At 43.5% G+C, this 26,156-nt stretch overlaps 1 protein-coding gene across 2 annotated transcripts in view; it reads left to right on the top strand.

Moving 5' to 3' along the window:
• pdlim5b (PDZ and LIM domain 5b) overlaps positions 1-26,156 on the top strand; it is a 52,899-nt gene that overhangs the window by 4,897 nt on the left and 21,846 nt on the right. The window contains exons 2-3 of one of the 2 annotated variants that reach the window (XM_061801003.1): positions 3,038-3,143; positions 17,159-17,310. In XM_061801003.1, the coding sequence (XP_061656987.1) occupies positions 3,045-3,143; positions 17,159-17,310 (251 nt within the window). In that variant the 5' untranslated portion in view covers positions 3,038-3,044. Of the gene's footprint in view, positions 1-3,037; positions 3,144-17,158; positions 17,311-25,418; positions 25,894-26,156 lie in introns of those variants that run through there. The other variant, XM_061801004.1, reaches the window with a different exon arrangement.

Below are 26,156 nucleotides of genomic sequence, written 5' to 3'. Positions count from 1 at the left end.
GCTAATGGTGTGCTTGTGTTTTTTGTCAACAGTTAATTTTTTTTTTTTTTTTTTTTTTATCACTCTTAACAACTAAATGAGGGTTTGGCTTCCAAGTGGAAGACTTTGTCGAGTTGCGTTCTTAGCGTTTCCTCTTTCACAGCGAGTCAACACACGTCGCTGTTGTTGTAGCCAAGTGCGACGGTCGTTATTCCGTGTCAAGAACCAGAAAGTGAGCCACATCGGCCGGGGCGCTCCGCAGGTGTTCCACCGTCAGCGTGGTGGGTTTTTGAGCACACTTGAAGAGATGATTCTGTATCGTTGGGGGCGACGTCACACAACGGGCATTTATCGAGGACGTTGTCGATGGTGATAGTTGTCGAGCTCGGGACACCAGGCCGAACGGAGTTGGGATAGCGTCGATCTCAAGGCCCGCGGGAGTTATCTTTCGGATTCGGCTACTGGAGGCGGGTAGCCGCCCGACACCACGTTGGGTTTGTAGCCGGAGATCCCGTCGACTACGGCGGTCCGATGCTGGATCTCCGAGAGGCCGTACCTCTGGTCCTCTGCATCGAGGAACGGCCGACGGATGTATGCCTCGATATCTCGGACACTTCTTGCCTTATCATCTCGTGATTTGGATGTCCGGCGAGGTAGCGCTGAAGGGCGCATTGTTTTCGTGAGCATCACATCGTGCTCGCGTACCGGAAGGCGTTCCGACTCGCCGTGTAGGTGATCGATGGAAGCCATTTTGTGGCAATTCGAAGGGCACTTTTTTGAGTTCAGGATCGATTCATTCGAACCCCCAAGTACGAATAGTCATCACACGTAGCCCACAGCGTCGATAACACAGATGTTTTGTTGTTTTGCCTCACCTCTTTGTGGAGTATAACTGTCTCAATCAGAAAAAAAATGTCTGAAGGACAAGTTAATCATTGAAAAGGACGCCTTAAAATGGCCATAAAATGAGTGTTTAGAACCAAAATGGCAGACCTCCTGTGTCTCAAATGTAAAAGCGTGCAATTATAAGTAGAGGAGTTCATCTCCGTGCTTCCCAGGTGTTCACTTCGGGGATATCATTTTCGCACATGATTTAGTTTCGTCTCTCCTCCCCTCCACTGGTTACTTTGAAGGACCTTCAGGGCCGACCAGGTGACAGGCCGCGACAGGTGCTGGTGCCGCGAACTCCAGGGAGGCACTAACAACCGCAACGGGACATTCTTTGGAAATGACAAGGCATTATTACTCATGACTTACTCCCCGTTTCGTCTTTATTTATTTAGTTGTCTTATTGCGCACGTGCTGTGCTGATCTTTATTTAACAAACAGTTGATCGTGGGTCGGCAAGAGACCTTGACTCTGTCTAAACCCGCACCGCGGTCCGCTATTCGAAGCTATCTGTTGTTCAGCCTTTGATAACTCGCTTTAAAAGCTGTACGTTTTTCATCTTCAGTTTTTAAGCCATTTCTTAAACAAAAGTGTAGAAATTAAGTTACTGTCGCTGAGTCAAGATAAACTCAACCAACGGCAGTAGCGACCAATTATCCACAAAGCCAAGACGTTTATTTCACTCGACGTGGATTTCTGCCACCGTTGTGTTGAAACAATTGTCAATACCGTTCTGGTGTGCTGGTGTTCTGGTGGAAATAAAAGCCGCAAACAGGTTTCAACTCTGATGTGACGGTTTAGGGTTAGGTTTAGGTTAGGCCCAGAGGCCTCTATTCAGTTTTTTCCCATGTTTGTCTGTTGGAACCCCACGTTCCCCTTATTCCATGTAATAAAACCGCGCCATGCGTGATCTCTAACGCTAATGACTTAACGTTTGATGTCATATTTTCATGTCAGCTTCCACCCTTCCTGTTGGGCAGGTCACAGGTGCTATAATTCCACAAGCGCTGTGGTTTGTGTGAAATTATACACTGTGGCAGATTTCTCTCAGTTGGACGCTGTCATAAAAGTCACACCCTGACATATTAAAAACCAAGTGGCGTTCCATAAATATGACAAGGCGATTCCCCCTCCCCCGAACCCTTTAACGAGAAACGCGTCACCGTGCGACAACACTTGGCATTGTCTGTCCCTTGCAGTTTTTAAAAGGAATGCAATGGGCTTGAACTTGCTAAGCTTAATCATGGGTAAAATATTTGAGTCGTGCACGTTTCATATTTGGAGCCGTCCCATTCATGTGTATAATTGATAGGTTTCTATTTTGTATCGGAAATGATTCATTCAACTATTCCCTCCTCTGGAACAAGCTGTCAGTCAGTCGAAACTGAGAACTGGCATTTCTTCGTCCGTGAAGGGTGTGACTTGAAACACCGCCTCAATTTCTTGATCGGAGTTTGTAAGCTTTGAGAAATTTAGTTTTTTTGGACACAGAGCCACCAGGAGACTGTCTAGACTGCAGCGAAGGATGAAGGCCACGAGTCTCACGATCTGTACAAAACAAGAACTGCATTATCGCCAACCCATGCTTCAACAATCAATTATTATTTTTAGGGCTAAGACCGACTCACATAATTTGAATAACATTTCATAAAAATAACCAATAGCTTCACAATGATCATTTTTCTACACAGATTGATGTTGCTGTGGAAAGAGCGCATGAAAGAGCGATTTGTGCAAAGTGTGGGATCATTCCACGCTGAAAAAAGACGATAATGTGCAATTTGCCGACTACAAAGCGCCACTAACGCACCACAGCTTTCAACTCTACACTCTGACTTGCCGACTCCCACGTCACTCACCGTGCCAGGCCGCACCTTTTAAAGCCACACACACTCAAAGTCACAGATATTACAGTGTGTAATATGAGGATGGTGACCCCATGTGGACAGCAGTAATACCGGCACCTCACATGCATGTTTTGTCTTTGAAGATGCAAAACCAATTTTTAAATCTAATTCCTCAATAAATCAATGGGATAATTGGTAAATTGATCAATTCTTATAATATTTGATAGCTGCAGGCCAAATGCGTTTCCAAATGGCATTTCCAGATGACTAATGCAAGAATGGTTCCGTGTTTGACTTCTCAACTCTTCTTGTGTCTCTCTCAGGTAAATCATGAGCAGCAACTACAGCGTGGTACTGGCTGGGTCGGCGCCGTGGGGCTTCAGGCTCCAAGGAGGGAAGGACTTCGGTCTTCCTCTCACTATTTCGCGGGTGAGTGGCGAGCGCGCCTTCGCCGTAATCCCCTTGGCCTGCGGCCCATCCGTGCGACACCTACGTGTGACATTCAATGCTAAACAAATAACAGCGGTGCCTCGACTTGATTTAGGAGTGACCCTACTAGTTGCAAGTTTTTTTACGTGGTGGATTTTAGGCCCCGAATGTAACACACAAAGCCACGCCCCTTAAAGGCAGACTTACGACACTGCAATTACGCTTTACAAAAACATTCATTTTCATTCTGTTTTGTGAAATTTTATCACATTTTTGTACTAGTATACAGTACCGTTTTCCAATATTAAGAAATACAGTGTGTAAAAACTGTGGGATTTTGGGGTGTGTGGGGCAATGTTCCCTCTAAGCTGCGCAACTGCGCATTTGCGCACTTGTCGCGCACTCTCAGCGCAGATAGAGATCCAGCGCAGTGAACAACAGCCTGACGTCTATTTTTAAATGTTTTTATTATTATTTTTTTTTAATCACGGCAGCACACTGCCTCTCACACTCTTACTTCGTAATTTACCTGACGCCGCCCCCTCCGCTCTTAAAGGGGTAATTACAATTGGTGTGTAAATGTTAAAATTCTGCCTTGGGACAGCCTGATCGAGGATGAAAGCACAGAAAGCTAATTATGTATTTTAAATATAGGAGGCAACATGACATTAACTCTAAAACTGTTCGGGAGCATTATTCAGCTTTCAACATGCATCGCTAAAGATATTCTGCAAGCAATAATTCACTTTTACACCAAGAAAAACAGACGGGGATATCATTGTGGGTTAAAAAAATGATAATAAATGAAACAAAGTTGGAAGGGACATTTCAAATTTATAGTTCATAGTTGGCTTGGTTTGGTTAGCAATGTATTTTTTTCTTTGTTGAAATTTTCAGTGTAAGTTTGCAAAAAAACCCAACAAAATTGTTCCTAAAAATGTTCTGATGGGAATGTCATCTGAACCTTTTAATGAGCCGTGTAACTTCAATGGATGACACTGATTGACCACGGGGCGTACGTCTGAAGTTGCTCACAGCGGTCAAAGGGGGCGCTCACGGGCTTAGCGCGTTTGCTCAGACATTTCTGTGGGGGCGGTCGAATGGATTTACGGGATTCAAATTCATTCGAATGGGGGAAAATTGATTTAAGATACAAGCAAATTGATTTAAAAGCATGAAACAAATGAAACTCCCAACGTTCCACATTCCATCAAAATTGTCCGACTATGCCGTAACCGGGTCTGTGCATTCAGCGACAAGAATGGATTGGTCGTACTGACCAATCTTTGCTGGCTGTCATTTTGCTCATTTAAATGAGGGAAATCATCCTGGCGCTTGGCCCGCTTTGGAACACAATAAAGTACAAGTACTAAGTCTGCATTGGAGGAACTAAAAGTTCTCCTCAAATTTTCCCATATGATGGAAACCTCAGAAGGCTGCTGCGGTTCAGTAATAACTATTTGTAACATAAGGGGCAGGATGATTTTAGAGTAATATTAAGGGCGAGCTCACCGCGTATCTTATACATAGTTAAACTGTTTACGTTCCCGGTGTAAGCACAGCACATGCAATTGTTCCAAGAATCAAAAGGAGGTCCCGATCCTCGCCGGTGCTGAATGAGCGGCGTTATTTAGTTTACCTCTTCCTGTTTTGAAGCCGTAATCTCGGTGTCGAACCAGAGGTCGGCGAGTGTTTCGCTTCCGGTTTGAAGGCGACCCTTCGCATCCGCGTGAGTACAGAAGTTGCCGACGCGAGTCAAGCGGACCGGCCCTGAAGGTTCCTCTATTTGTGTCCGCTGATAAACGTGGAATGCGTGACATTATTGCCGTCACGCTGGCATGCACACCCAAGTAGCAGCATTATGTGATTATAAAAAAAAAAAAAAAAACACGTGCAGATGTCAATTGATGGCGTACTGCTTTGGCTGTTATGACTTTCTAATGGAGCGGTACAGTACTGTATATGAATATGGATGTCATGTACACTACTCAAAGGTTTTACAGGTTGTCAGGAACTTGACTCCCGGCTGTGATATTTACTGGGATTGGCAATGTCATCTTTTTACCCGGGGTGGGGGGTTTAAAAATAATATCAGTCAGCTGAGTTGGCAAGGGAGCGTTGCTGGTGTTTATTTAGTTGAACATTTGACATTTTTTGTAATTGAATAGTTACATGTTGAACTACTATACTTAATCCTTTACATATTTTCCTCCCAGTCAACGCGCATGGTTCTGATTTCCCGTTGTTGTCGCGTCGCCAGGAAGGAGTCTCCCCCTTGTTTGTTTTCCTTATCTGAAACACAATCCCCGCATGAGACATAAAGAAAAGAATGCAAACCAATTTTCAAAGTCATTTTTCTCGATTATGAGGGCCGATTACCGGTCCTGGTGTCTGCTGTCGCGAAGGGCGTTTTGTCTTAAGGTTTTTCTATCAAAGAAGAATCATTGAAGGTGGGAAAAAAAAAAAAAAAAAAAAGTTAAAATTCAAACCCAACAGGATGACAAAGAGGAGGCGCGGTGGATCAGCTGGTAAAGTGTTGGCCTCACAGTTCTGAGGTCTCGGGTTCAATCCCGGACCCGCCTGAGTGGAGTTTGCATGTTCTCCCCGTGCCTGCGTGGGTTTTCTCCGGGCTCTCCGATTTCTTCCCACATCCCAATAACATGCAACATTAATTGGACACTCTAAATTGCCCCTCGATGTGCCCTGCGATTGGCTGGCAAACAGTTCAGGGTGTACCCTGCCTCCTGCCCGTTGAAAGCTGGGATGGGCTCCAGCACTCCCAGTGATCCTTGTGAGGATAAGCGGCTAAGAAAATGGATGAATGGATTGATGGATGGACGGGCGGCACGGTCACTTGGTGTGACTGTGAGCGCAATTGGTCGTTTGTCTCCATGTGCCCTGGGATTGGCTGGTAGCCCGTTCCTCGTGCCCGTTGACAGCTGGGATAGGCTCCAGCACTCCCTGCGACTCTCGTGAGGATAAGCGGCTTAGAAAATGGATAGATGGATGCAAGACAAAGAAGATTTATGGAGTGTTTGACCATAACGACCTCACTAATCTTGGGTCAGATGTATTTTAAGGTCCATGGGATTTGAAAACAAAATGGAGGTGTTCCTGTGTCCCTTGATGCATTTGGAAGGGTTAAATTTGCATAAAAATGAGGTTAGGAGTCAGGGATGAGAATTTTCTGCCGATCGGCGGATTTCCGACTTTTTCAGACCAAAATGACCATTCTCGAGATAAGCGCAAATCCGTTGAGAAAATTTCAGGGGGTGGGCTCCGAGCTGCAAGTTCAGCTTAGTGCTAGCACAAGCACGACTATCATATGCCGTTCTAACTTGCTCGGTAGTGTAAATATTTGCATTTTGCGACATAAACATTAAAACTTGTTTGCGGCAGATTACTCCATTGGACAAGAGAGTTATACAATATAACGATCCAATCGTGTTAGTGGTTAATCGAGTTTCACCATTGCCATGTACATGTGTTCTCGGTTCTCAGAAATCGCAGTGTAACTTGTTAGTTAGCCAAGTAACGGCGCGTGGGACTTAGCGCGAACTGAGCGACGGTGTGTTCAAAGTTTTACGATGGCGAAAATGTTAGAAAAAAAGGATGAAGATTGAGCGAGGGCAATTGACAAGGATGCTGGAATCAAAAACTGTTTCAGACGGGCATGGCTTGAAAAAAGTGTAACCGTGCAGATAGGACCGAAAACTGTATCAACATGTCTAACCGAACACATACAAAAAGTGGACATTCCCGGCAAAGTGCTGTGCTTTCTGTGTTCCGATAGGAAGAAACTCAACACCCCCCACCAGACACTTTTAGTGTTTTTCCAAATTGGTCATTCTCATCCTGGAAGTGTAAAAAAAAAAAAAAAAAAAAAAACAGCCTTCATTAATGAGGCTCAAACCTAAAAACAAACAAACCAAAACACATTAGCTGGACAATAACCTGTAAAGGTCCAAGTTTTGAAGGTCTCGCTCAACAAAATGACGTTTTTTTACGTAGTCGCTGAACATTTGGAGGTATTGTATAAATCATCGCACAACAATTCTTAAACTTTTGAAGACTGGTTGAATTATGTCAACGGTGACAGCTACTTCTCCGACCCTCCCATCTCTCTTTTGACTCATAACTTCAGCTTCCTTGTTTATATCCTGTGCGCAAACAGTCGAAATCTGTTTTTTTTTTTTTTTTTTTGCTCAACTGCGACCCGTGTATCTAGAACGCGAGGTTATAATTGACATATAGAAACATCTGCCATTAATTTGAACGTTCGTTTACTTCCTCCCCTTGATGAGTGAGGAGAAAATTGTTTGGACCGCAAGCTTATTTCACGGTTCACGAGACACCCACGATGCAAAAATGGAATCCGCTCGCAGTACGGTATGGAACAGCATGGACTGATTCTTCACTGGCTTTGCCTCATATTCCTGATGTCATTCGCCACACGGCACCAACACTCGATTGTGCGCAATGAATTATGAAAGGCTGGATGTGTATCAGTCGACCACTGGCGGCTCCCCCGACGCGTATACTCGATGTAGCCTTGAGGCGGAGTATGTAGCATCATAATACCATATGTAATATTGAGTGTGGTGTCACGGCATGAGGAGACATACACACGTCATTCCAAAATTGCCAGTGTTTATACTAAGCATACAGTATGTCCTCTGTGAATAGAATTTTGAGAACCGACAATACTGTATGGATGAATTATGTACCTTATTATTACTGCTGCCGGTGTCTGTTTCTACTTCCACCATGTTTATGCTTTATGTTAAGCCTCCGTTGGGGAGAATATTCAAACTCAACATTCAAAAGCTATTGAGATTTGAAAATAATCCCCTTAGTATACTAACACAAAAATAATAACGGTGTTCAAGTGACTGTATTATGCATGTTCTCGATGTTTTACGCGCTCACTCATAACGAATGCCAAAATTCCGTAGGTCAAATTCAATGCCTGTACTATTATTAAAGTCAAACACTTTTGAGGCCGCCCAAACATTTCTGGGAAAACTATACCTCGAATACACAGCGCCAGATGAGATTTCAGGAAATCTCATGAGACTTGGCCTCCACGCCAGCGAAGTCACAATTGAAATGTTACTTAAAGCTTTGCTTTCACGGGTTATAAATGTTTACGGCGCCAACAGTTTGACCCTGGAATGAAATTTCCTTCCTCCTATTTCCTTGATTTGCGTTCGGAATCTGAACTAAATCAGAGTGCTTTACAATGCTTAGTGGGTTCAAAGGTATAGTATATAGATATAGTGTATATAAAGCTCCTGCACCTACGTCACCGAAGTCACGTGACTGGCCTTCTTGCCGGTCAAACAAAGCATTGTTCAATGCTAAATCTGTTGAGACGACGCGAAAATATGTCTTGTAGCACGACGCCCAGAGTTTTGTCAGATACCGTTAAACATTTAGAAAGTGCTAATAAACGAAGATACATGGAAAAATGAGAGACACTTGGCACAGAGGATCCATATTTAATGCGAAGTCCATGTTTTCGCCGATAAGAAAGTGGACCGTTAACCCGCTTCCACTTGTGTTGGACAACTGGACCAACACATGTATCTGGTGAGCAAGTCGTCGAGATTTACACGGAAGAGTTTGAAAGTGTAGAAAAGTCAGGACGCATACAAAATACTTTGTTGCTGGATCTGTTCATAGTGATGGAGCTACTCAGATTTTTTTCAATACAAATGCCAATATTTAAATAAATGACCCCTGGTTTTACACAAACTCACATTCATTAACAAAAAAAAAAAAAAACAGCTGTCGGGGAGAGGTTTACCAAAGTTTAATGTGTGGCCGCAACACGCTTCCGTGTACGTTGGAGGTGACGTTTTTTTTTTTTTTTTTTTTAAAGCATTGTTCTCAAATGGGCCAACTTGGCATTATAAATACTTCTTGGGAATTTGAGATTGAGAAGGATACTGTAATTCCTACCTGAAATGAAGTGACCACTACACAGACGTGTGTATTTGATTGGGCACAATGCATCACGTTTAATTACCGAAATCAATATTTTCTTGTCTTTTCAGATGGTAATCTATAGAATCACCTCTTTGAATATCTGTCTCGTCTGTTGTGAGAACCAACAGCACAACAGGTCCGGGGTATTGTAAATATTCTCCTCCGGTTCAATGGCCCCCACAATGTCAAGCAGCTCTTTTTGACCGGCATTATGGTGACTTTGCGTGCACGAGTTCTATAGCTGGGATGGGCTCCAGCGCTCCCGTGACCCTTTTGAGGATAAGCGCCTCAGAAAATGGACGGACGGATGGAATAATGCTTGTTAGTCTACCCACTTATGTCATCCCCACTAGTATGTATTTAGCGGCTTCCCAGTATGATCTGTCTGGTGTCCAAAGTTATGTTGAAGTCATCTGCTTTCAATCTCGACCCGAGCTGAAATCAAGAACTATTGAGCGTTTGCCATTACTGTACTGAAGCCTCCGCATTAGTGTACACACACATACTATGGTTTGATTTTGATGCTTCAAATTTCAGCAATTCTCATGATTTCATTAACGGAGACTTGCTTGTTTCCTCTGTCCGTCAGTGTGGATTGCACATTTATGAAGAAAGTCACGTCGTGCTAACATCTAGTTCTAATAAGCATCCTATTAAAAAAAGCTCAACTGGAGGGTTGTCACGTGTCGTTGCTTATTTGATGCGGTAACTTGCGGGTAAGGAGCGAGGCTCGAGACACTTGAAATGCGAGCGAGCGCCGCAGATGTTTGCCAAAATTTCCCTCCCGCTGTCATCAGTATCGGGTAATTGACACGGTGAAGGTTGGCTTAATTTCCCCCCGCAGTCAGACACAACAGCGTTGCCCAGTCTATAAATAGCGCCCTTCGTTTTTACAGGCCGATTAGCTGCAATTGTCCGTCAGTCAACACGGGGAACAAGTGGCAGGGAGCCACCGCTGACCATTCGTACGAGCCAACAACAGTGGGCTGAGCTTCCAGAAGATAAATGAACTATTTTTGTATTTTTTGCATATATGGCGGTCTCTGCTCCGTCTTGAATTCCCCAAGTGTCTTCCTGTCACATAAGCTCAGATACGTACCATTTTTGGAAGAGCACCATGGGAAAACAAAAGGATTCCGGATTGGATTTTTTTTTTCTTGCAACGGAACTCCACTCAAGTACTTCAGTCCTTTCACATCCTTTGGGTTGTTTCTGACCGGCCTACAGAGCGTTGAGTGTTCAAGCGCGAGGGGTCGCGCTGCTTTTGTTTGTTTTGTTTGTGTTGTCATGGCGATTTGACTAAGCCCTCCCGTTAAGGTCGGCTCGGCACGGCGGCTTTTTCCAAGGGCCTCATTGAAGTAATAAGAGGCTGCGGTCAAACCATGACAACCATGTGTTGAACCTTCTCCTTGAGCTCTTAATTGGGACCTTTGAATGGTGAAGTATTTGGCGCCCCCTGTATTGTTGTTTTCGGCCTCTTCGTTAATGTAATTAACAGTCTGTGCAAAAAAAAAAAAAGCACTTAGGAGTGATAAATAGTGGGAACTACGCCGTCACGTTGAGATTGATGAACCAAATCAACTTGTTCCCGTGGGAATTTAGTGGAATTTCCTATAAAACGTCTTTTTTGGCTTGAATGCTATGGAAATGATATGCCCTAAACCCATAACCTTAACCAACAAATTATGGTAAAATATATATTTTTTTCAATGCTGTACTTCCCCTACGTTGATGGAAAGTAGTCCAGTTATGAATGTAATTAGTGTAAGTGGATGGTCTCCCTCATATTTGACCGTCGCCATTAACCCAGTTAGAAGTCCAACCAAGCAGAAAATCATTGGAAAACTTATTTTTGCCATCTTTTTAAACATAGCATAATTCATTCATTTTCTATATTTCACTTCATTCAGCGTCGTGGGTGATTACATACTAACTTGATCCGGAATACTCAGGCTAATCACAGGGTGCATATTGACAAACAAGCACATATAGACAATTATAGATTCATCTTTTTGGAACGCTAGAGAAAACCCATGCAAACGTATGCATAATATCCAAACTTGACACAGGAAGCCCTGAGACAAGATTCGAACCCAGACCCCCGAAACTCTGAAAAAAGATGTACCACCCACATATAGGAAGATATGTCATAATAAAATCAATTACATGCGCTGAGAACACCTGGAGAAAAGTTATGCATAACATCGAATTAGCATAAAATAACAAGGTATAAAAGGGCACAATATATCATTACTGTAAAAATGAACATTTATATTTAAACTTCACCATCTTGGCACTAAACTTCAGCATATACTTATCGGAACGTCACTCCATGTGCGAGTCTGCATCACTATGAGTAGGATTCTCCATTGAATTTCATATTCATTGTGCTAAGAAAATGTTCTGCTGTTATAAACTCATATTGGTCAAGCTGCCACACTTAAAAAAAAAAAAAAAAAAAAAAATCAACTGAAAGTAGACAATGTACACAAAAAATGGAAAAAAAAATATGTGCAATTTTCTGACAGACCGGACAATTTTTTGGCGAGCGGGTTAGCCCTTAATGAACACATGTTGGGCCTCCATTTTGGAAAATGATTCAGCCGACTGTCTCCTGTTAAAATTAATATATTTTGAAATTCTGAAAGGACTCCATAATGTCACAGTGGAGATGAATAGGGACAGATGCACAATGTTCAATATGATTATCAAAATAGAATGTGAATGAGCAAACGTTGAAGCAAAGCAAATTTATTTGTATCGGACATTTCCTACACGAGGTAACTCAATGTGCTTTACATGATTAAAGGCATTTGAAAACAGAGATAAAACATTTAAAACGGCATAAAAACAATAACAAACGACAAACAAAATATTTAAAAAAAAGAATTAAAACCACATACAGTCCAAGTAATGTGATCAAAAAGTGGATATATTCTAAAAAGCATGAGAAAAAAGAAGAGTTTTGAAGACAATAACATTTATTTATCATTTAACCACTTATTTCACACTAGTTGGTAGTTTGCATGACATGACAAAATCCTTTATATTCAATAAAAAAAATGTATCACATGAAGGAAAGAGATTGATACGTGTGCAAAATGCAACTGTTGAGTCACTTATATTAAGTTGTTTATTCTGCTCCAGTACGTCAATAAAATGTTTAATTTTTCAATTCTGGCACAATCACAAGATAATTTAATTGTCACTAGTCAGGTTGTTCTTAATACCCACTGCTCAACTTTATCTAAAAATACACAGAAGTATGTTAATTTGCAGCTTTTGCCGCGAGTCATCCAGCTTCGACGCCCCTCGTCATGACATCACGTCAGGCGCGAGTCTTCTTCCATATAAGGCCATCAATCTTTGTCGACTTGACGTCGTACGCATCTCTATCGCAAAACACTTCCCGTTACACGACTTCTTCTTTGCGAGACGACCGCGGCCCTCTTCCTCGACGCCGCACTTATACTGGCGGGAGGCAGGAAGCGCCCCAGCGGGGGAAGATTAGGAACATTCCAAATGATGATGATGTGCGCGCTGTCGTCCGGTGCCCGTGCCCTCTTTGAAAGGAAATACTTTCATGCGTCGGTTTTTGTGTTGCGCAAAGTCGTCCCCGCGAGTCCCCAGTTTTAAAAATGCTGCGCTCATCGAGTGAAGAATTTCGCTCTGGCAGAATTGTATTCCACAGAGCAGATCCACGTCTTGAATGTTGAAAGCAAAAAAAAAAAAAAAAAAAAAACACTTTTACTGGGGTCTCGGTCTCACGAGTAATTTATTGTGTGTAGGTCATTCTCGAGCATTTCTAAGTAAACAGAGAAGATGGATTAAGGACTCGGTGGAAGGCTGTTAATCTGTCTGGGTTTATTTGCGCTCCACTAAAGATTTATTTCATTTATTTTTTTTTTACTGGGATCTTGTGCAGAAACTGCCATCCATTTTATATATATATATATATATCATACAATTGAGAAAATATGAAGACATCAAAGTACTATGTAGGTATTAATTGAGTAGTCTTTATTTTGCTCAGCCGCATAATTTAAAGGGCATGCGTATATCAAACGTGCACTGCGCGCTATTGTTCAATTCAAGTCTGGAGTCGTCGGCGGTGTGGAGCGGACCGCAGCTGCGAGCGACTCGCGATGGCTGCGATCCCGTTCAACACTTGGAGAGCCGTTTGAAAACGTTTGGCCAAAGTAACAAAAATGTTGTGGCCAAAGTAAGGGCAGTGTAACAAAATCCAAAAAGTTCTCGCTGCGTTTTACTCTGGCTGAAGTGAGCATTCCGACCAGACGAAGCATTTTGGAGAAATCTCGTTACGTTGCCGCTCTCAACAGCCGGTTGAGCCGGTTTGACGGTCTGAGCGCTCTCGATGCTTTTGGAAACGTCTGGCCAGTCTGAAACATCCCCACCCACGCATGCTTCAACATGTGCCCTTTGACAACTTGTCGCCGAGTGTTCATGTTCGCTATGGACGCATTAGAAAGACGAACACAGCGAACGTACATATATGTTTGTCTTTTTATCAACTTTTGTTTTATGTTTAGGGTTAGGATATGACGTATTTTAGCTACCTCTATGTAGAAGAAGCGGAACTATGAGACCCAGTAAGCGTCTGCTACGTACCCGGAGTTCCCCTGTTAGTAACGCTCATCACAAGGAGACTTTTCAGCACGGGGGAGCGCTCAGACCGTCACACTGGAATTCAACCTTTAAGTACTGTAGCTGCAAGGCATTAAAGTGGGAACGGGGTCGGAGTTCTGTTCCGACATCGGTGGCGTAGTAAAAAACTGTAACAGTGAAGACCGACTTAGCTACGTCACAGGGCGAACTAGTTGATTCCGCGCTGCTCGTAACCGAGACACTTGTTGTCTTAACTCGAGCTGTTGAAAGCCAAAAAAAAAAGGGGTTTTGCTCAGATTTGTGTGGGAGTCTGTTTGTGCTGAAAGTATTAACATGAATAATTCAATTGCAAAAAAAGATGAAGCAAAATCTCTGCCTGAAATTTTCCTCGTGATCATTTTTACTCAGTTTGTTCCGATGGTGGTGACTTTACTTGACTGAGGTCGTGTGTGAAATGCTGAAATCTGTGATTCAAAGTCCCCCAAAAGTTAGGTGGGATTTTTCTTAGACTTTTCCCTGCAAGAATTGAATTGGAATTCACGCTAAAGTGTTTCGAGAGTGAGAATCTGTCGTGATGAGCATTTGGGGATTGACGTTAGAAGAACACAAGCCAATGAATGCAAATCCTAATACTGTACTAACAAGAAGCACAGGTGTTCTGGATGCTCCCCCGGTATTCTTTAGTCCTGCAGTAGGGATCTAAATAACCCAAAAAGATTTTGAAGCCACTTTAAGGCCAAATCCGAACTTTTCACAGCTTGAAATCTCAGCTCAGTTTCATTGCTCCTGTCCCTGTTTTAACTGGAAGAGTTTGAATCAATTGATATCAATCAAAACCACATTAAGAAACTGTCCTCCTCCCATAAAAAGACTTGGAACAGAACGGCCACATTTGCAGTTCAAAAATCTGCTCCTTTTCTTTCAAATGTATTACATATTTCACTCGCCAATAACAGCCTTTGCGAGGAAGACCGAGTGTAAGAGGCCGGCAAGACCGAGTTCGCTGCAACGTGGACATTAAACACGGCTAACCGCGTATAAAACGCTTCACATTCTGAATGCATTACAGCAGTTTTCCCCCATTCATGCCTGCAAATGGTTTTCCTGTAGATTTACCTTATATAGCTCTAAATATTGTTTTTGCTCGGTTCCCTACAAGGGGAGAATTCTTTGTCACTCCCCATTAGGTTTACAAGCCACAAACACGCAAACGCTGTTCAGACAAAAGAATCCAGCAGGCGTCCAAATGTCAGTGCATTCAGAAATCTTTCAGCGGCTCGCTCTGTGCCTCTTAACCGTTGGGTTTCCCGTTCTAGTAGGAGGCGGCGGAGGCGATTGTGCACGGTTGACTATCGAGCAAAGAACTCTTTTATTAGGAATAAGTGAGTCAAGGCAGACATCCTAAAATCTGGTAAGAGAGAATGGCCACTGAGTCAGGTGAGGCATTGTGCGCCCCGGCTTTGTGACCACTTAACGCCTCACAACGACCAACACTCATGGCGGCTGCGTCATGGGTTTTCAGAGTCTTACATAATCCTCCCGGTGACCGTTGGACGCTACCGAGTGATCCCAAAGAAATGAGTCAGTGTCCTTGCAGGTTTTGGCCTACATCGTCGTCGCTTCCTCATTCCTCCCGGCTCATTTTCCCGTATTTCGGCTATTGTGAAGTGAAAACACAATGGCGCATTCTTTTTGCCCCCATTGTCGTCTCATTTTACACCAGTGGAAATAGTTACGCGGGGTGAGACGGAACGCGGAGGGAGAAAAGGTTTAAATTTGTTCGTAAATAGACTTAATGGGGAAATGGGGCTTAATCGGTGCTAATTGGGGGAAAACAACAGGGGAAAATGTCAATGCTCTTAAAAAAAAAAATCTCAATTATCCTTTTAAAATTACACTTGATCCGTAAATCTGTCATTCAGATGTTAAAAAAAAGACCACAAACGCAATAAACAACATTGTTTCCATTGGAAGACTTGTGATGAGTCTGCGGTCACTTTAAAAAAAAAAAAAAAAAAAATCCATCCATCCATTTTCCAAGCCGCTCAGCCTCACAAGGGTAACAAGGAAAGCCGGAGCCTATACCTGCTATGCTTCGGGCGAAAGGCGGACTACACCTTGAACTGGTCGTCAGTCAGTCGGCGCCATCAGTGAGCGGGAATCGATCCCACGCTGCCCGCGCCAAAGGCGTGTGTTTGTTTGCGTGTGTACCAGTTTAAAAAAATATTTAATACTTATTTACTTTATTTGATTTTTCCGTATTATCTTTCTCGCCATTCTAAACTTTTTTTGGGGGGAGAGCGATGTCCTTTACCTTTTTTTGGGGGACAATGCCGTCCTTAATTCTCACTAGTTGAGACAGAACTCATTACTTCGAGTCACCCAATAAATATGTCTGCAGTGTGCAGCAATTATTGTGTATTTTTAAAGTGTGCTGACATTTCTGGATGAAATTCTTACCTCGAGAGTATATTACTCATTCTGAGTTGGGACTCACAAGTCATTTTCAGGGCAAATCCTTCTGATCCCTCAACCCATCCATCTATCCATCAATTTTCTTTTCCGCTTATCCTCACAAGGCTGGAGCCTATCCCAGCTGTCAATGGGCAGGAGGCAGGGTACAATCTGAACTGGTTGCCAGCCAATCGGAGGGCACATAGAGACAAACAACCGCATTCAGTGTCCAATTAATGTTCCGTGTTTTTTTTGGATGTGGGAGGAAAGCGGAGTGCCCGGAGAAAACCCACCGAGGCACGGGGAGAACATGTAAACTCTACACAGGCGGGTCCGGGATTGAACCTGAGACCTCAGAACTGTAAGGCCAACGCCTTGATCCCTCTCGCGGTTGTTGTTCCGGTTTTCCCTCAGAGGGCCGTTATGACTGAAACAAAAATATTTATATCATCTCATCATATATACATCATCAATTTATGAGCTAGTTTTGGAATTAGAAATCAAGGGTAGTGTGTTTTTTTTTTTTTTTTTTCAACTATTCGCATTTGGTAACACAAAAATGCCTGTAATATCTCAACTTTATCATTCATGATATATGCCAATTTGAAATTTTGGTACAGATTTTTACAAGGATCATGGACATTCACACTCTAGATTTGGCTTCGCGGGCCACGTAAAAGCATGTGGCGGGCCAGATCTGGCCCCCCGGGCCCCGAGTTTGACACCTGTGCTCTAACGTGAAGGAAATAGAAATGCTGCTAACGTGAGGACCACTGCTGGACAGACAAACATTCACACTTGCGTTTACATAGTCACAAAGTGGAACGTAAACACGAAGACGTCAGGCGAACGAACGAGCGCATCCTCAGTGACGACGCGGCGTTTACTCATGTCAAGTAAGAACTCGTTTTCTTGTGCCTCTTGCATGTATCCTCGCCGAACAGCTGACTGACGGAGGCAAAGCCGCCAGAGCCAAGATAAGCGTGGGAGACGTCATCCTGTCCATAAACGGCATCTCCGCTGACAGCATGAACCACCTCGAAGCCCAGAACAAGATTAAAGCCTGCGCCGGGAATCTCAGTCTAAACCTACAGAGGTAACAAACACATTTTAGCGGAGTGGATCGGGACCTTTTACTGGGTTCGCGTTTAGGAATCCTGCTGTTGCGAGAAACGGGCCTGCTACATATTAGAATATTATGTCACAAACCCAAAAAAAAAAAAAAGAAAGAAACTTTTATGGCGCTGAAACATCTGCTTTTTAACACTCTTAATTAGCAGCGTAGACAGGCTCTTACCAGCCGGCTTCACGCGCGACCCCAAATCTGTTGAAGTCATCAGATGGGGCTTCGGCTTTGGTTTATGTCAAGTTGTGCCGAGTGCATCAAGCCTTCCTCTGCTCTGCGCATTAGGAAAAGGAAGAAACCTGGAATTCCACTGCCTATACTAAAACTTCCCGTCATAAGAGCAACTCCTATCGGTTGGATCTCGCTTAAGTTACGCAAATAAGAAAGCAACTATCGGTGGATCTCCACTACAATACTGCATATTTTCGCAGTATGTACAAAATACTACAATGAGACATAATTGTTGCCCTGTTTTTTTTTTAAACCACTAATGGAGACATATTATGTATTTCCTCCGGTTTTAAACAGCTCCCAGCTGCCCGCGACATGCCTTCGTCAGATGTCCCGAAGAATTCACAGTCTGTTTTCAAGCCTGGCTAAAATGAATCTGAAATGAGCGACTACCGTGCCCTCCCCCTCGACTGCCGGGCCAAGGCAGAGTACGACTTTTGCTAACATGACTACTACAGGCAGAGTAAGGGGGTGACTAATTAGTGAGTGTTTACAAAAAAAGTGCAAACTGTGAAGCAATATCCTTGGAAGATCCCTTGAAATGTCTCCACAATGGAAGACAAATTCTCCAGTGATGCACACATCACGATGTCACCGGTAAACCTTTTGACACGGCACTTTTATGTTTGGTTTCTGGCCTCCCAGAAATACTCCCTTGTGTAGCTAACATGTACTTCACGTACCAGAAACCACCAGTAATTCTGGTATGCGCTGCGTATCGGAAGCTAACACTTGGCTATTGCTAATCTGCGCGATTCTTTGCGTTTGGCTTTGGTGTAGGCTTGAAAGTGGAAGATCTTCTCCCAAACCTTGGTGCCCATTCATGGACAGAGAACCCATGTGGGGATGGTTTCGTGTAAATTTGCCAAAATGTGACATCAAATTCCCAACAAGTTGCTCATGGATACATTTTGGAAGATAGGCTTCTCATAGGCTACCGACTCCTGTATTTGTATATCCATCCGTTTCCTTAGCCGCTTATCCTCACGAGGGTCGCGGGGAGCGCTGGAGCCTATCCCAGTTGTCAACGGGCAGGAGGCGGGGGTACACCCTGAACTGTTCGCCAGCCAATCGCAGGGCACATAGAGACAAACAGTTGCATTCACAATCACACCTCGGGGCAATTTAGAGTGTCTAGTTAATGTTGCATGTTTTTGGGATGTGGGAGGAAACCGGAGTGCCCACCCGGGGAAAACCCACGCAGGCACGGGGAGAACATGCAAACTCCACACAGGCGGGGCTGGGATTGAACCCCGGACCTCAGAACCGTGCCGCCCTGTATTTGTATATGAACGATTAAAACGTCAACGTTCCACTTTCCCGTTTACATTCGAGGGGTTCATTTTGTTCTCCTCTGAGCTTGCTGCTGTTAGTTCAGCAATTTTTAAACAAGATCATTTTTTCACCGTCTCTCAAATGACACCATCCAACAGTGGGAGGCATCGTAGATTTTTTTCAAAATTGTTTGCACTGATTGTTTTTTGCCAAACTCCTAAATGGGGGGAAAAAAACTACACCTTGGCATGCACACGTTCAAAGCTGTTAAAGGTAACATCAGAAGAAAAAATCTGGGATAGGTTTGCATGGCACGTGGTTTTATCAGCACGTGGAAGTAGAAAGGAGCCTTGCCTCTTAATCGTGGGAAAATTCTTAAAAGAGCCCCATGCCACAGCTGCATATAATCTTCTAAGGCGAATGGTTGCACAATAGAACACAAAACGTTGTGTTGACAAAGTGCAGGTCTCCAAATATATACACAAGGCGCTTTGGAGACTTTTTGCATTGATCACATCATTAAATTCTACTCAAAAGAAATGCAATTTTTCCAAAAGTCTTCTTTCCCCAAATATGTCCTCAGATATGTCCTCTCGGGTTTGCGATAATATTCATACAAAGTGCCAAAAGATGATTTATGCGAGTCAAGTTTCGTCCCTTGCTGTACATTTCGGCCTCCGGACGTGTTTACCTTTTTCCCCCTTTCCAAACAGATCATGTAAGCGCCATTACTTTTAGCGTTCGTAGACGGACTCAAAAATACCTCCCTTTGCAAAAATAACTTTTTTGTGTGTGAGAGCAAATAATATTAATATGCTATACTAACAAATTGGATGGTGTCTAAGAATAAAAGCATCTTGAATGCCATTCTCGGTTCCACTTTTGAGATCGACAAAACTGCAATAACCTTGCACGCATTGAGGTAATAGAAACCGAGCAGTTTTTCCAAATATTGTCTGGTCAGAGTAGAGGCTTTTTTTTTTTTTTTTTTTTTTTTTTTTATGATGATGTTATTGTCTTGTTGCTAGGTGAAAAGAAAGTGTTTGACTCGGGCTTTTGGATTCACTTTTTCTGTTCCTCCGTGGCTGTAAGACCCTGAGAAATCACCGTGAAGTCAGAGGAACAGATGACCCGTTTCGTATGGAGTCACAGCGTTAAGTGTGACAATAAGCCTGCACTCCTCGGGAAAGAACCAACAAGACATCCAAAACAAGATTTACATTGTTTATTTAGTGCACAAAACAATACAATCTCTTTAATGTGTAGGATCCTTTGATTTAAATTTTGCGTTGAAGCGAAACTCAATGGCCGTGTTTTGTTAGTCGATAGCGAGAAGCTTGTCCCCCAGAGTGGCCGACGCTCGTGTTACACAATTCAGCTGTGGGAAGTAGCCTTAGGGAAGAATGATAATTAGTGTTTATTTATTGTCACTGAACTATGCAGCGCTCTGGAGTGAAACACCTCTCCCCAGAGCTCGCGTTTGGTGGCACCTGGTTTGGATAGATAATACGGATCTGCAGAACATGCACAATAATCCGAGCTAGGCCTTTGTTTTTGTATCTGGTTAGCGAAGTATATCGGAAGCTCTAAGTTGGAACACGTTGGGCCTGATTTACTCGAGCTTTGTATGCGCAGAAAATGGGGGCAACCTTGATTTTGTTCGCAGATAAATGTGGGAGCTGATATCATAACTAACCAGGATTGTGTCTACCAAATGGGAAACTTGGAGACACAGAGTTCGTTTTTGTGGGAGGGGTACATGCTAACAAACATGACATGAATCGCAGTGGATCATTTTGTGACTTTAAACAGCGTGTATTAACAACTCACTAATATCTGTTGATCTCTTATGCTCACACTTCAAAGACTATCCACTTAAAATTTCATTTTGCGCTTGTGGCGCTCTCCCAAGTGTTCCAAGGTGACAATCATCAGAGTGAGGTAGCTAAAGAACAAAAACCGTAATTGCCGGCCTACAGAGCGCACCCGGTTATAAGCCTCAACCAGTACATTTGTAAAGGAAATACCATTTGGTACATACGTACGCCGCAGCTGTGTAGAAGCCGCGAGTGCCCACATTGAAACACAAGATATTTACAAAGACGGTACGCAGAGTTTAACGCTAACGCCGCCGCGCTTATGCTAACGCTAGCGCCGCCACGATAACAGGGCCGGTTAAAAAATAAAACAAAAAACATCCTGTGACACGAAAAATCACTGTGACACGGCAGTAACACGCGACCGGAGCACTAACCGGGCCGGACCTCGGCACATATATTCCACCGGTCTCATGCTTACCTTTTTCACTCGAGTTCCCCCTTGCATCCGTTCGGACAAAAATGTACAAATTAGCCACATCACCGCATAAACCGCAGGGTTGAAAGCGTGTGGAAAAAAGTCGCGCCTCATTGGCCGGAAATTACGGTTAGGGTTCTTTTCAATGTAGCGGCCACCATCACAACTACAAATGAGTGAACACCCAATTTAGGACAAAAGTCGCAATCTTGGTAAATCGTGTCCGACACACCCACCAACGGTGTGCAAAATCTGTCAGAGCAAATATTAAATTTAGCATTCTCTGTTTTGGATCTTAGTAAATCAACCAATTATCTCTTCTGGGGCATTGGTCAGCCTTTTCCGATTTCGAAAGTTATCCCTGTCGGAAATTGAAATCGAAGCCATCACAATCACCGATTCGGGGATGTGGTTTCGAGGTTACGAACGGTGTGCAGGGAACTAGTGGCGTAAGAATGCGCCGTCACGTGGCATGCGCCGTTGCCACTCAGCGTTTTTCATTTGAGGCCTTCATATTTACTGAACTCACCGCATCAGAAATTCACTACTGCCCATTCTGACTTGCGTACCAATTCCGGTTCCATCATTACTGTAGTTACAGAACTCTGTCCTAGACTGAGGAACACCAATATTGGCCTTGTTTTTTTTTTTTTTTTTTTTTAAAATTTAAATATGGATTTTCTTTGTTTTGATTCGTTTGAGGCTGCAGGCCACTCAGTTGAACTCCAATCAAGGCATGCAGCTGCAGCTTGAACACGCACGCGTATTGATGCAGCGCCACTGCGATGGCTTGGCCTTGGTTCCGACCGAGGGAGGAGATGACAGTCTAATGATGCCTGAAGCCCCCGCTGACTCCTGGCTGCCTCTGCCGCATGTGTGGCGCAGCGGTCGGAAAGACAAGAATGAGCAGATGGGAGCGCGTCCAGTGACGGAACACTCCCACCTCTCTTTCTTTCTCGCCGTATCCGCCAACCTGTCAGGCCTCCAATGCAAATTGGATCATGTTTTTGCCGCGCCATTCCAACCTGCTCCCCATTTATCACTCGTACTCGTAAAAGTGAAAAATGACAAAGGACACCGTGATTAAGTGCACTAATGTGCATCGCCGCGGCGGAGCGTGTCACAGCTGATATGAACAAGTGGGCATACTTCCTGCTTGACGTGTACAGAGGCACTGAACAAGCAGACATTAGTCATGTAAAATGTTTCCCAGGCATCCTGGCGGCTGTCATCAAGGAAGGGTTGTTCGTAGGCTTTAAAGGGGAAATCCAGTGGTTTGCATTAACAATGTGTCCAATAGGTCACGTAATATGTACTCTATCTTGACAATGTGATGTGAAATCCTCTCTTATTTAATAGTGTTTTGATAAGATTTTTATTGGCAATTCCGAATTTTCATGGGCGCTGTCATTTTCGTGAGTCACATGACCTACGTGGGCATATGTGACGTGTACTGTGCCGTTCCAAACGCTGGATTACATGGGACACCATTACGCCCAGCGCTGATTTCTCTGATTTATCCTCATCTGATGACGAAATCGCAATATCAGTTGATTGGGAAGACAGAGGAATACTTCCATGCGCATCCGTGAGCGGCTCTGCGCCACTCAGTTGATCGGGAAGACGGAGGAATACTTCCATACAGATTTGAACCTGTGCTCCTGTGCCAGTTTGTATATATGTAAACAAAGCGGTGAAGCCGTGAGCTCAACTCCCATGCGAGCGAGCTCCACCACTTGGCTGTAAACAATGTTAAATATTCGGATGGTTTTTCTGGTGGAATGACGCAGAGTCTGACGGCCAAGCGAGCTCAAGGCTCCGCCACTCTGTATGGAGGTATTCCTCCGTCTTCCCAATCAACCGATACTACTATTTTCTTCATCAGATGAGGATCGATCCGAGAAATCAGTGCTAGGCGTAATGGTGTCCCATGTAATCGAGCGTTCGGAACGGCACGTAACACGTCACATACGCCCACCTAGGTCATGTGACTCGCCAAAATGGCAGTGACCCTGGAAATTCATAACTGTCAATACAAATATTCTGAAAACACAATGAAATGAGAGAGGATTGAACATCACATTGTCAAGATAGAGTCCATATAACATGACCTATTGGATACATTGTTAATGCAAACCAGTGGATTTCCCCTTTAATTTGAAAGATGGTCTATATTCTCTAAACTCTTGCCCAAATACTGCTGACATGGGCTCCTCCTCACCAACACTTTTGTCACTTAAATCTCCCTCTTAGAAATCATGGAGGGGTCTGAAATTTCCATCGTATGTGCATGTCCACTGTGAGAGTAAAATCCAGAAATCACAGTGTATGATTTTTTTTTTCTTTAACGATTTATTTGTGTGATACAGCTGCAAATGAGTATTTGAACACCCGAGAAAACCCATGTTAATATTTGGCACAGTAGCCTTTGTTTGCAATTACAGAGGTGAAACGTTTCCTGTAGTTGTTCACCAGGTTTGCACACACTGCAGGAGGGATTTTGGCCCACTCCTCCACACAGATTTTCTCTAGATCGGACAGGTTTCTGGGCCGTCTCTGAGAAACGTGGAGTTTCAGCTCCCTCCGAAGATTTTCTATTGGGTTTAGGTCTGGAGACTGGCTAGGCCACGCCAGAACCTTGATATGCTTCTTATGGAGCCACTTCTTGGTTTTCCTTGGCTGTTCTACTTTGTTTCATGGCATGGCGAAGTCTAGAAGCTAAGGATTTCCCCAGCATTGAACCACGCTTTATCAACTGCAGATATGAAGGCTGCGACTGGTTGAGCAAGATTTGGGAATAATGAAAGCCCCGCTTGACATTAGAAGCATGTGTGAATTCTACGCGGCCGCATATCGTGCGAGATCCATACCGAGTCCCTTTGTTTAACACGTAGAAAATGTGCCAGTTGATCGAAGCTAATTGACAGTGGCAGATGTTTGAAGCCAGAGCTGCATGAGGTTCCCCTTAAATCAGTCGACTATCAACTGGAGTCGTGCTTCTGCGAGCCTCTCCATCATCCAGTCAAAATGCCACATTCCGGAGTATTTCTCTTGGCGCTCGGTGAGACGCCGACAGGATGGAAATGCTGCCTTTATCCCCTCAAGGCTTATTCCTCCGTTTAACCTTCCCAGTCTTTCCTCCATGATATCTATTCGTCCACATGTGTGCATGTGCGTGACGGAACTGGTTCGCGGAGAAGTCAAGGTTGATGAAGACCACTTAACGTCTCTTAGCTGTCATGCCCCTCTTATCGAGTCACATAATCGAGCTATTAAGGCAAGGAAAAGTGGTCCTTAGGACGGCACAATTTGAACCAAATGCCTACACTTTGTTTTTTTAGTACAAATCCATGGATCTTATTAGCTAACAGCTCAACAGATCCAATGTAATAAGACCCTATGGAAACATAATCAATAATGACTTTTGACAGCAATGTGTCTGAACATGTTAAATGGGTTTTCCCCATGCTTGCTAAGGGTGTAGAAGTGTACTGTGCAGTTTGTTTGCAATCATAAACAAAAGATATGATTGCATTATGACATTTTAATCAACTTCTGTTAGCTAGCAGTGTATCGATTAATCGATCTATCAATTTATATTCCGACCGTGCAGCCGCACCGATCGATCCTTAGCGAGCTGTATCGATATGATGGTCTCCATGTGCTTGGATGAGTTCTCTCAAGGCTTCTTCCCACATTGAAAAAAAAAAAATTCATGTTAGTTTCCTTCAGTTATGTAAACGTGAGGCAATGCTTGTTTGGCTGTAGCACAGGTGTCAAACTCAAGGCCCGGGGGCCAGATCGGGGCCGCCGCATGATTTTACGTGGCCCGCGAAGGTGAATCATGTGTGCCAACTTTCATTGTTAGTTTTTTTTTTTTGTTCAAATCTGTACCAAAATTTCAAATTGTCATATCCTAAATGATAACGTTGAGGTATTACAAGCATTTTTGTGTTGCCAAACAATAATAGTTGGAAAAACCCATTACCCTTGATTTCTGACTCCAAAATTAGTTCATAGGTTTCATGTGTAAATATGATGGGGCAGTTAAAGAGTTTTATCGTTTCTCAGCCATGATGGCCCTTTGAGGGAAACCGTAAGTACAATGTGGCCCACGACAAAAACGAGTTAACCAGCCAAGGGAGTCACGTTAATTGTCGCTTGACTCACTCTCCCTTGATGTGACGTCATCGGACTGTCAGTTTTTGGGAATAAAAACAAACGTAGGGAAAAAAAGTGCCGTATTGAATTGTTGTATTTAAATTGAATTGGACTGCACCAGTTCCAAAAGATGAAAATGTTGTTGAATTGAATCAAAAACACAAAAATTAGAGTGCAGAACCGCCGCCATTACAGTTGGAATGACCAAATTTGTATGTTAGTCGAAACGTGTTGAGTGGGGCTAGCTCACAAAACCAGCCCAATGATGCAAGTAGCTTGGAGCCATCCTGTTAGGTGTAAGTCGGCGTAATTGTCACGTCCTTATTGATAATTACTTGCCGCATTTCTATTTCTGTCGTGTACAATTCGTCATCAAGCTATTCCGACAACCCGGAAAAATGCATTTTGTAATGTTTTGTGCTATTTATGCTACAGTGTCTCCACCGTCCGCACTCAGGCGCAACAAATGTAGCGAGGCACCGGGCGAACAGGACGCCATCGCCACCCCATGCTAGCCCTCCGGCGCGAGTAGCTAGCAGCAACTTCAGACTGCTTGATGACTGGTCGCGAAGTCTCAGTTGGTTCAACGCGGTTCGTAACTTCAAAACGTCGTATGTCGTGGCTATTGTAAAGCTCCTGTTGTCAAAATCGGTACACCTCTGGTCTATACACGTAGCAATTGTGTGAAATTTCTTGGGAAAATTCCCACCTGTCATAAATTATCAGGTTTGACTCTTAAATCCTCAAAAATAGCAAATGATGATCTGTAATACACATTAACTATATGAATAGTGACAATACATCATCGCATAATGTAATATTTGCCATTTCCATACACGTGATCCATCTCCCTT

The sequence above is a fragment of the Syngnathoides biaculeatus genome, chromosome 17 (assembly GCF_019802595.1).
Source record: "Syngnathoides biaculeatus isolate LvHL_M chromosome 17, ASM1980259v1, whole genome shotgun sequence".
NCBI lineage: Eukaryota > Metazoa > Chordata > Actinopteri > Syngnathiformes > Syngnathidae > Syngnathoides > Syngnathoides biaculeatus.
The sequence above is the reverse complement of the archived record's forward strand: the minus strand, read 5'-3'. Positions and strand labels throughout refer to the sequence as shown.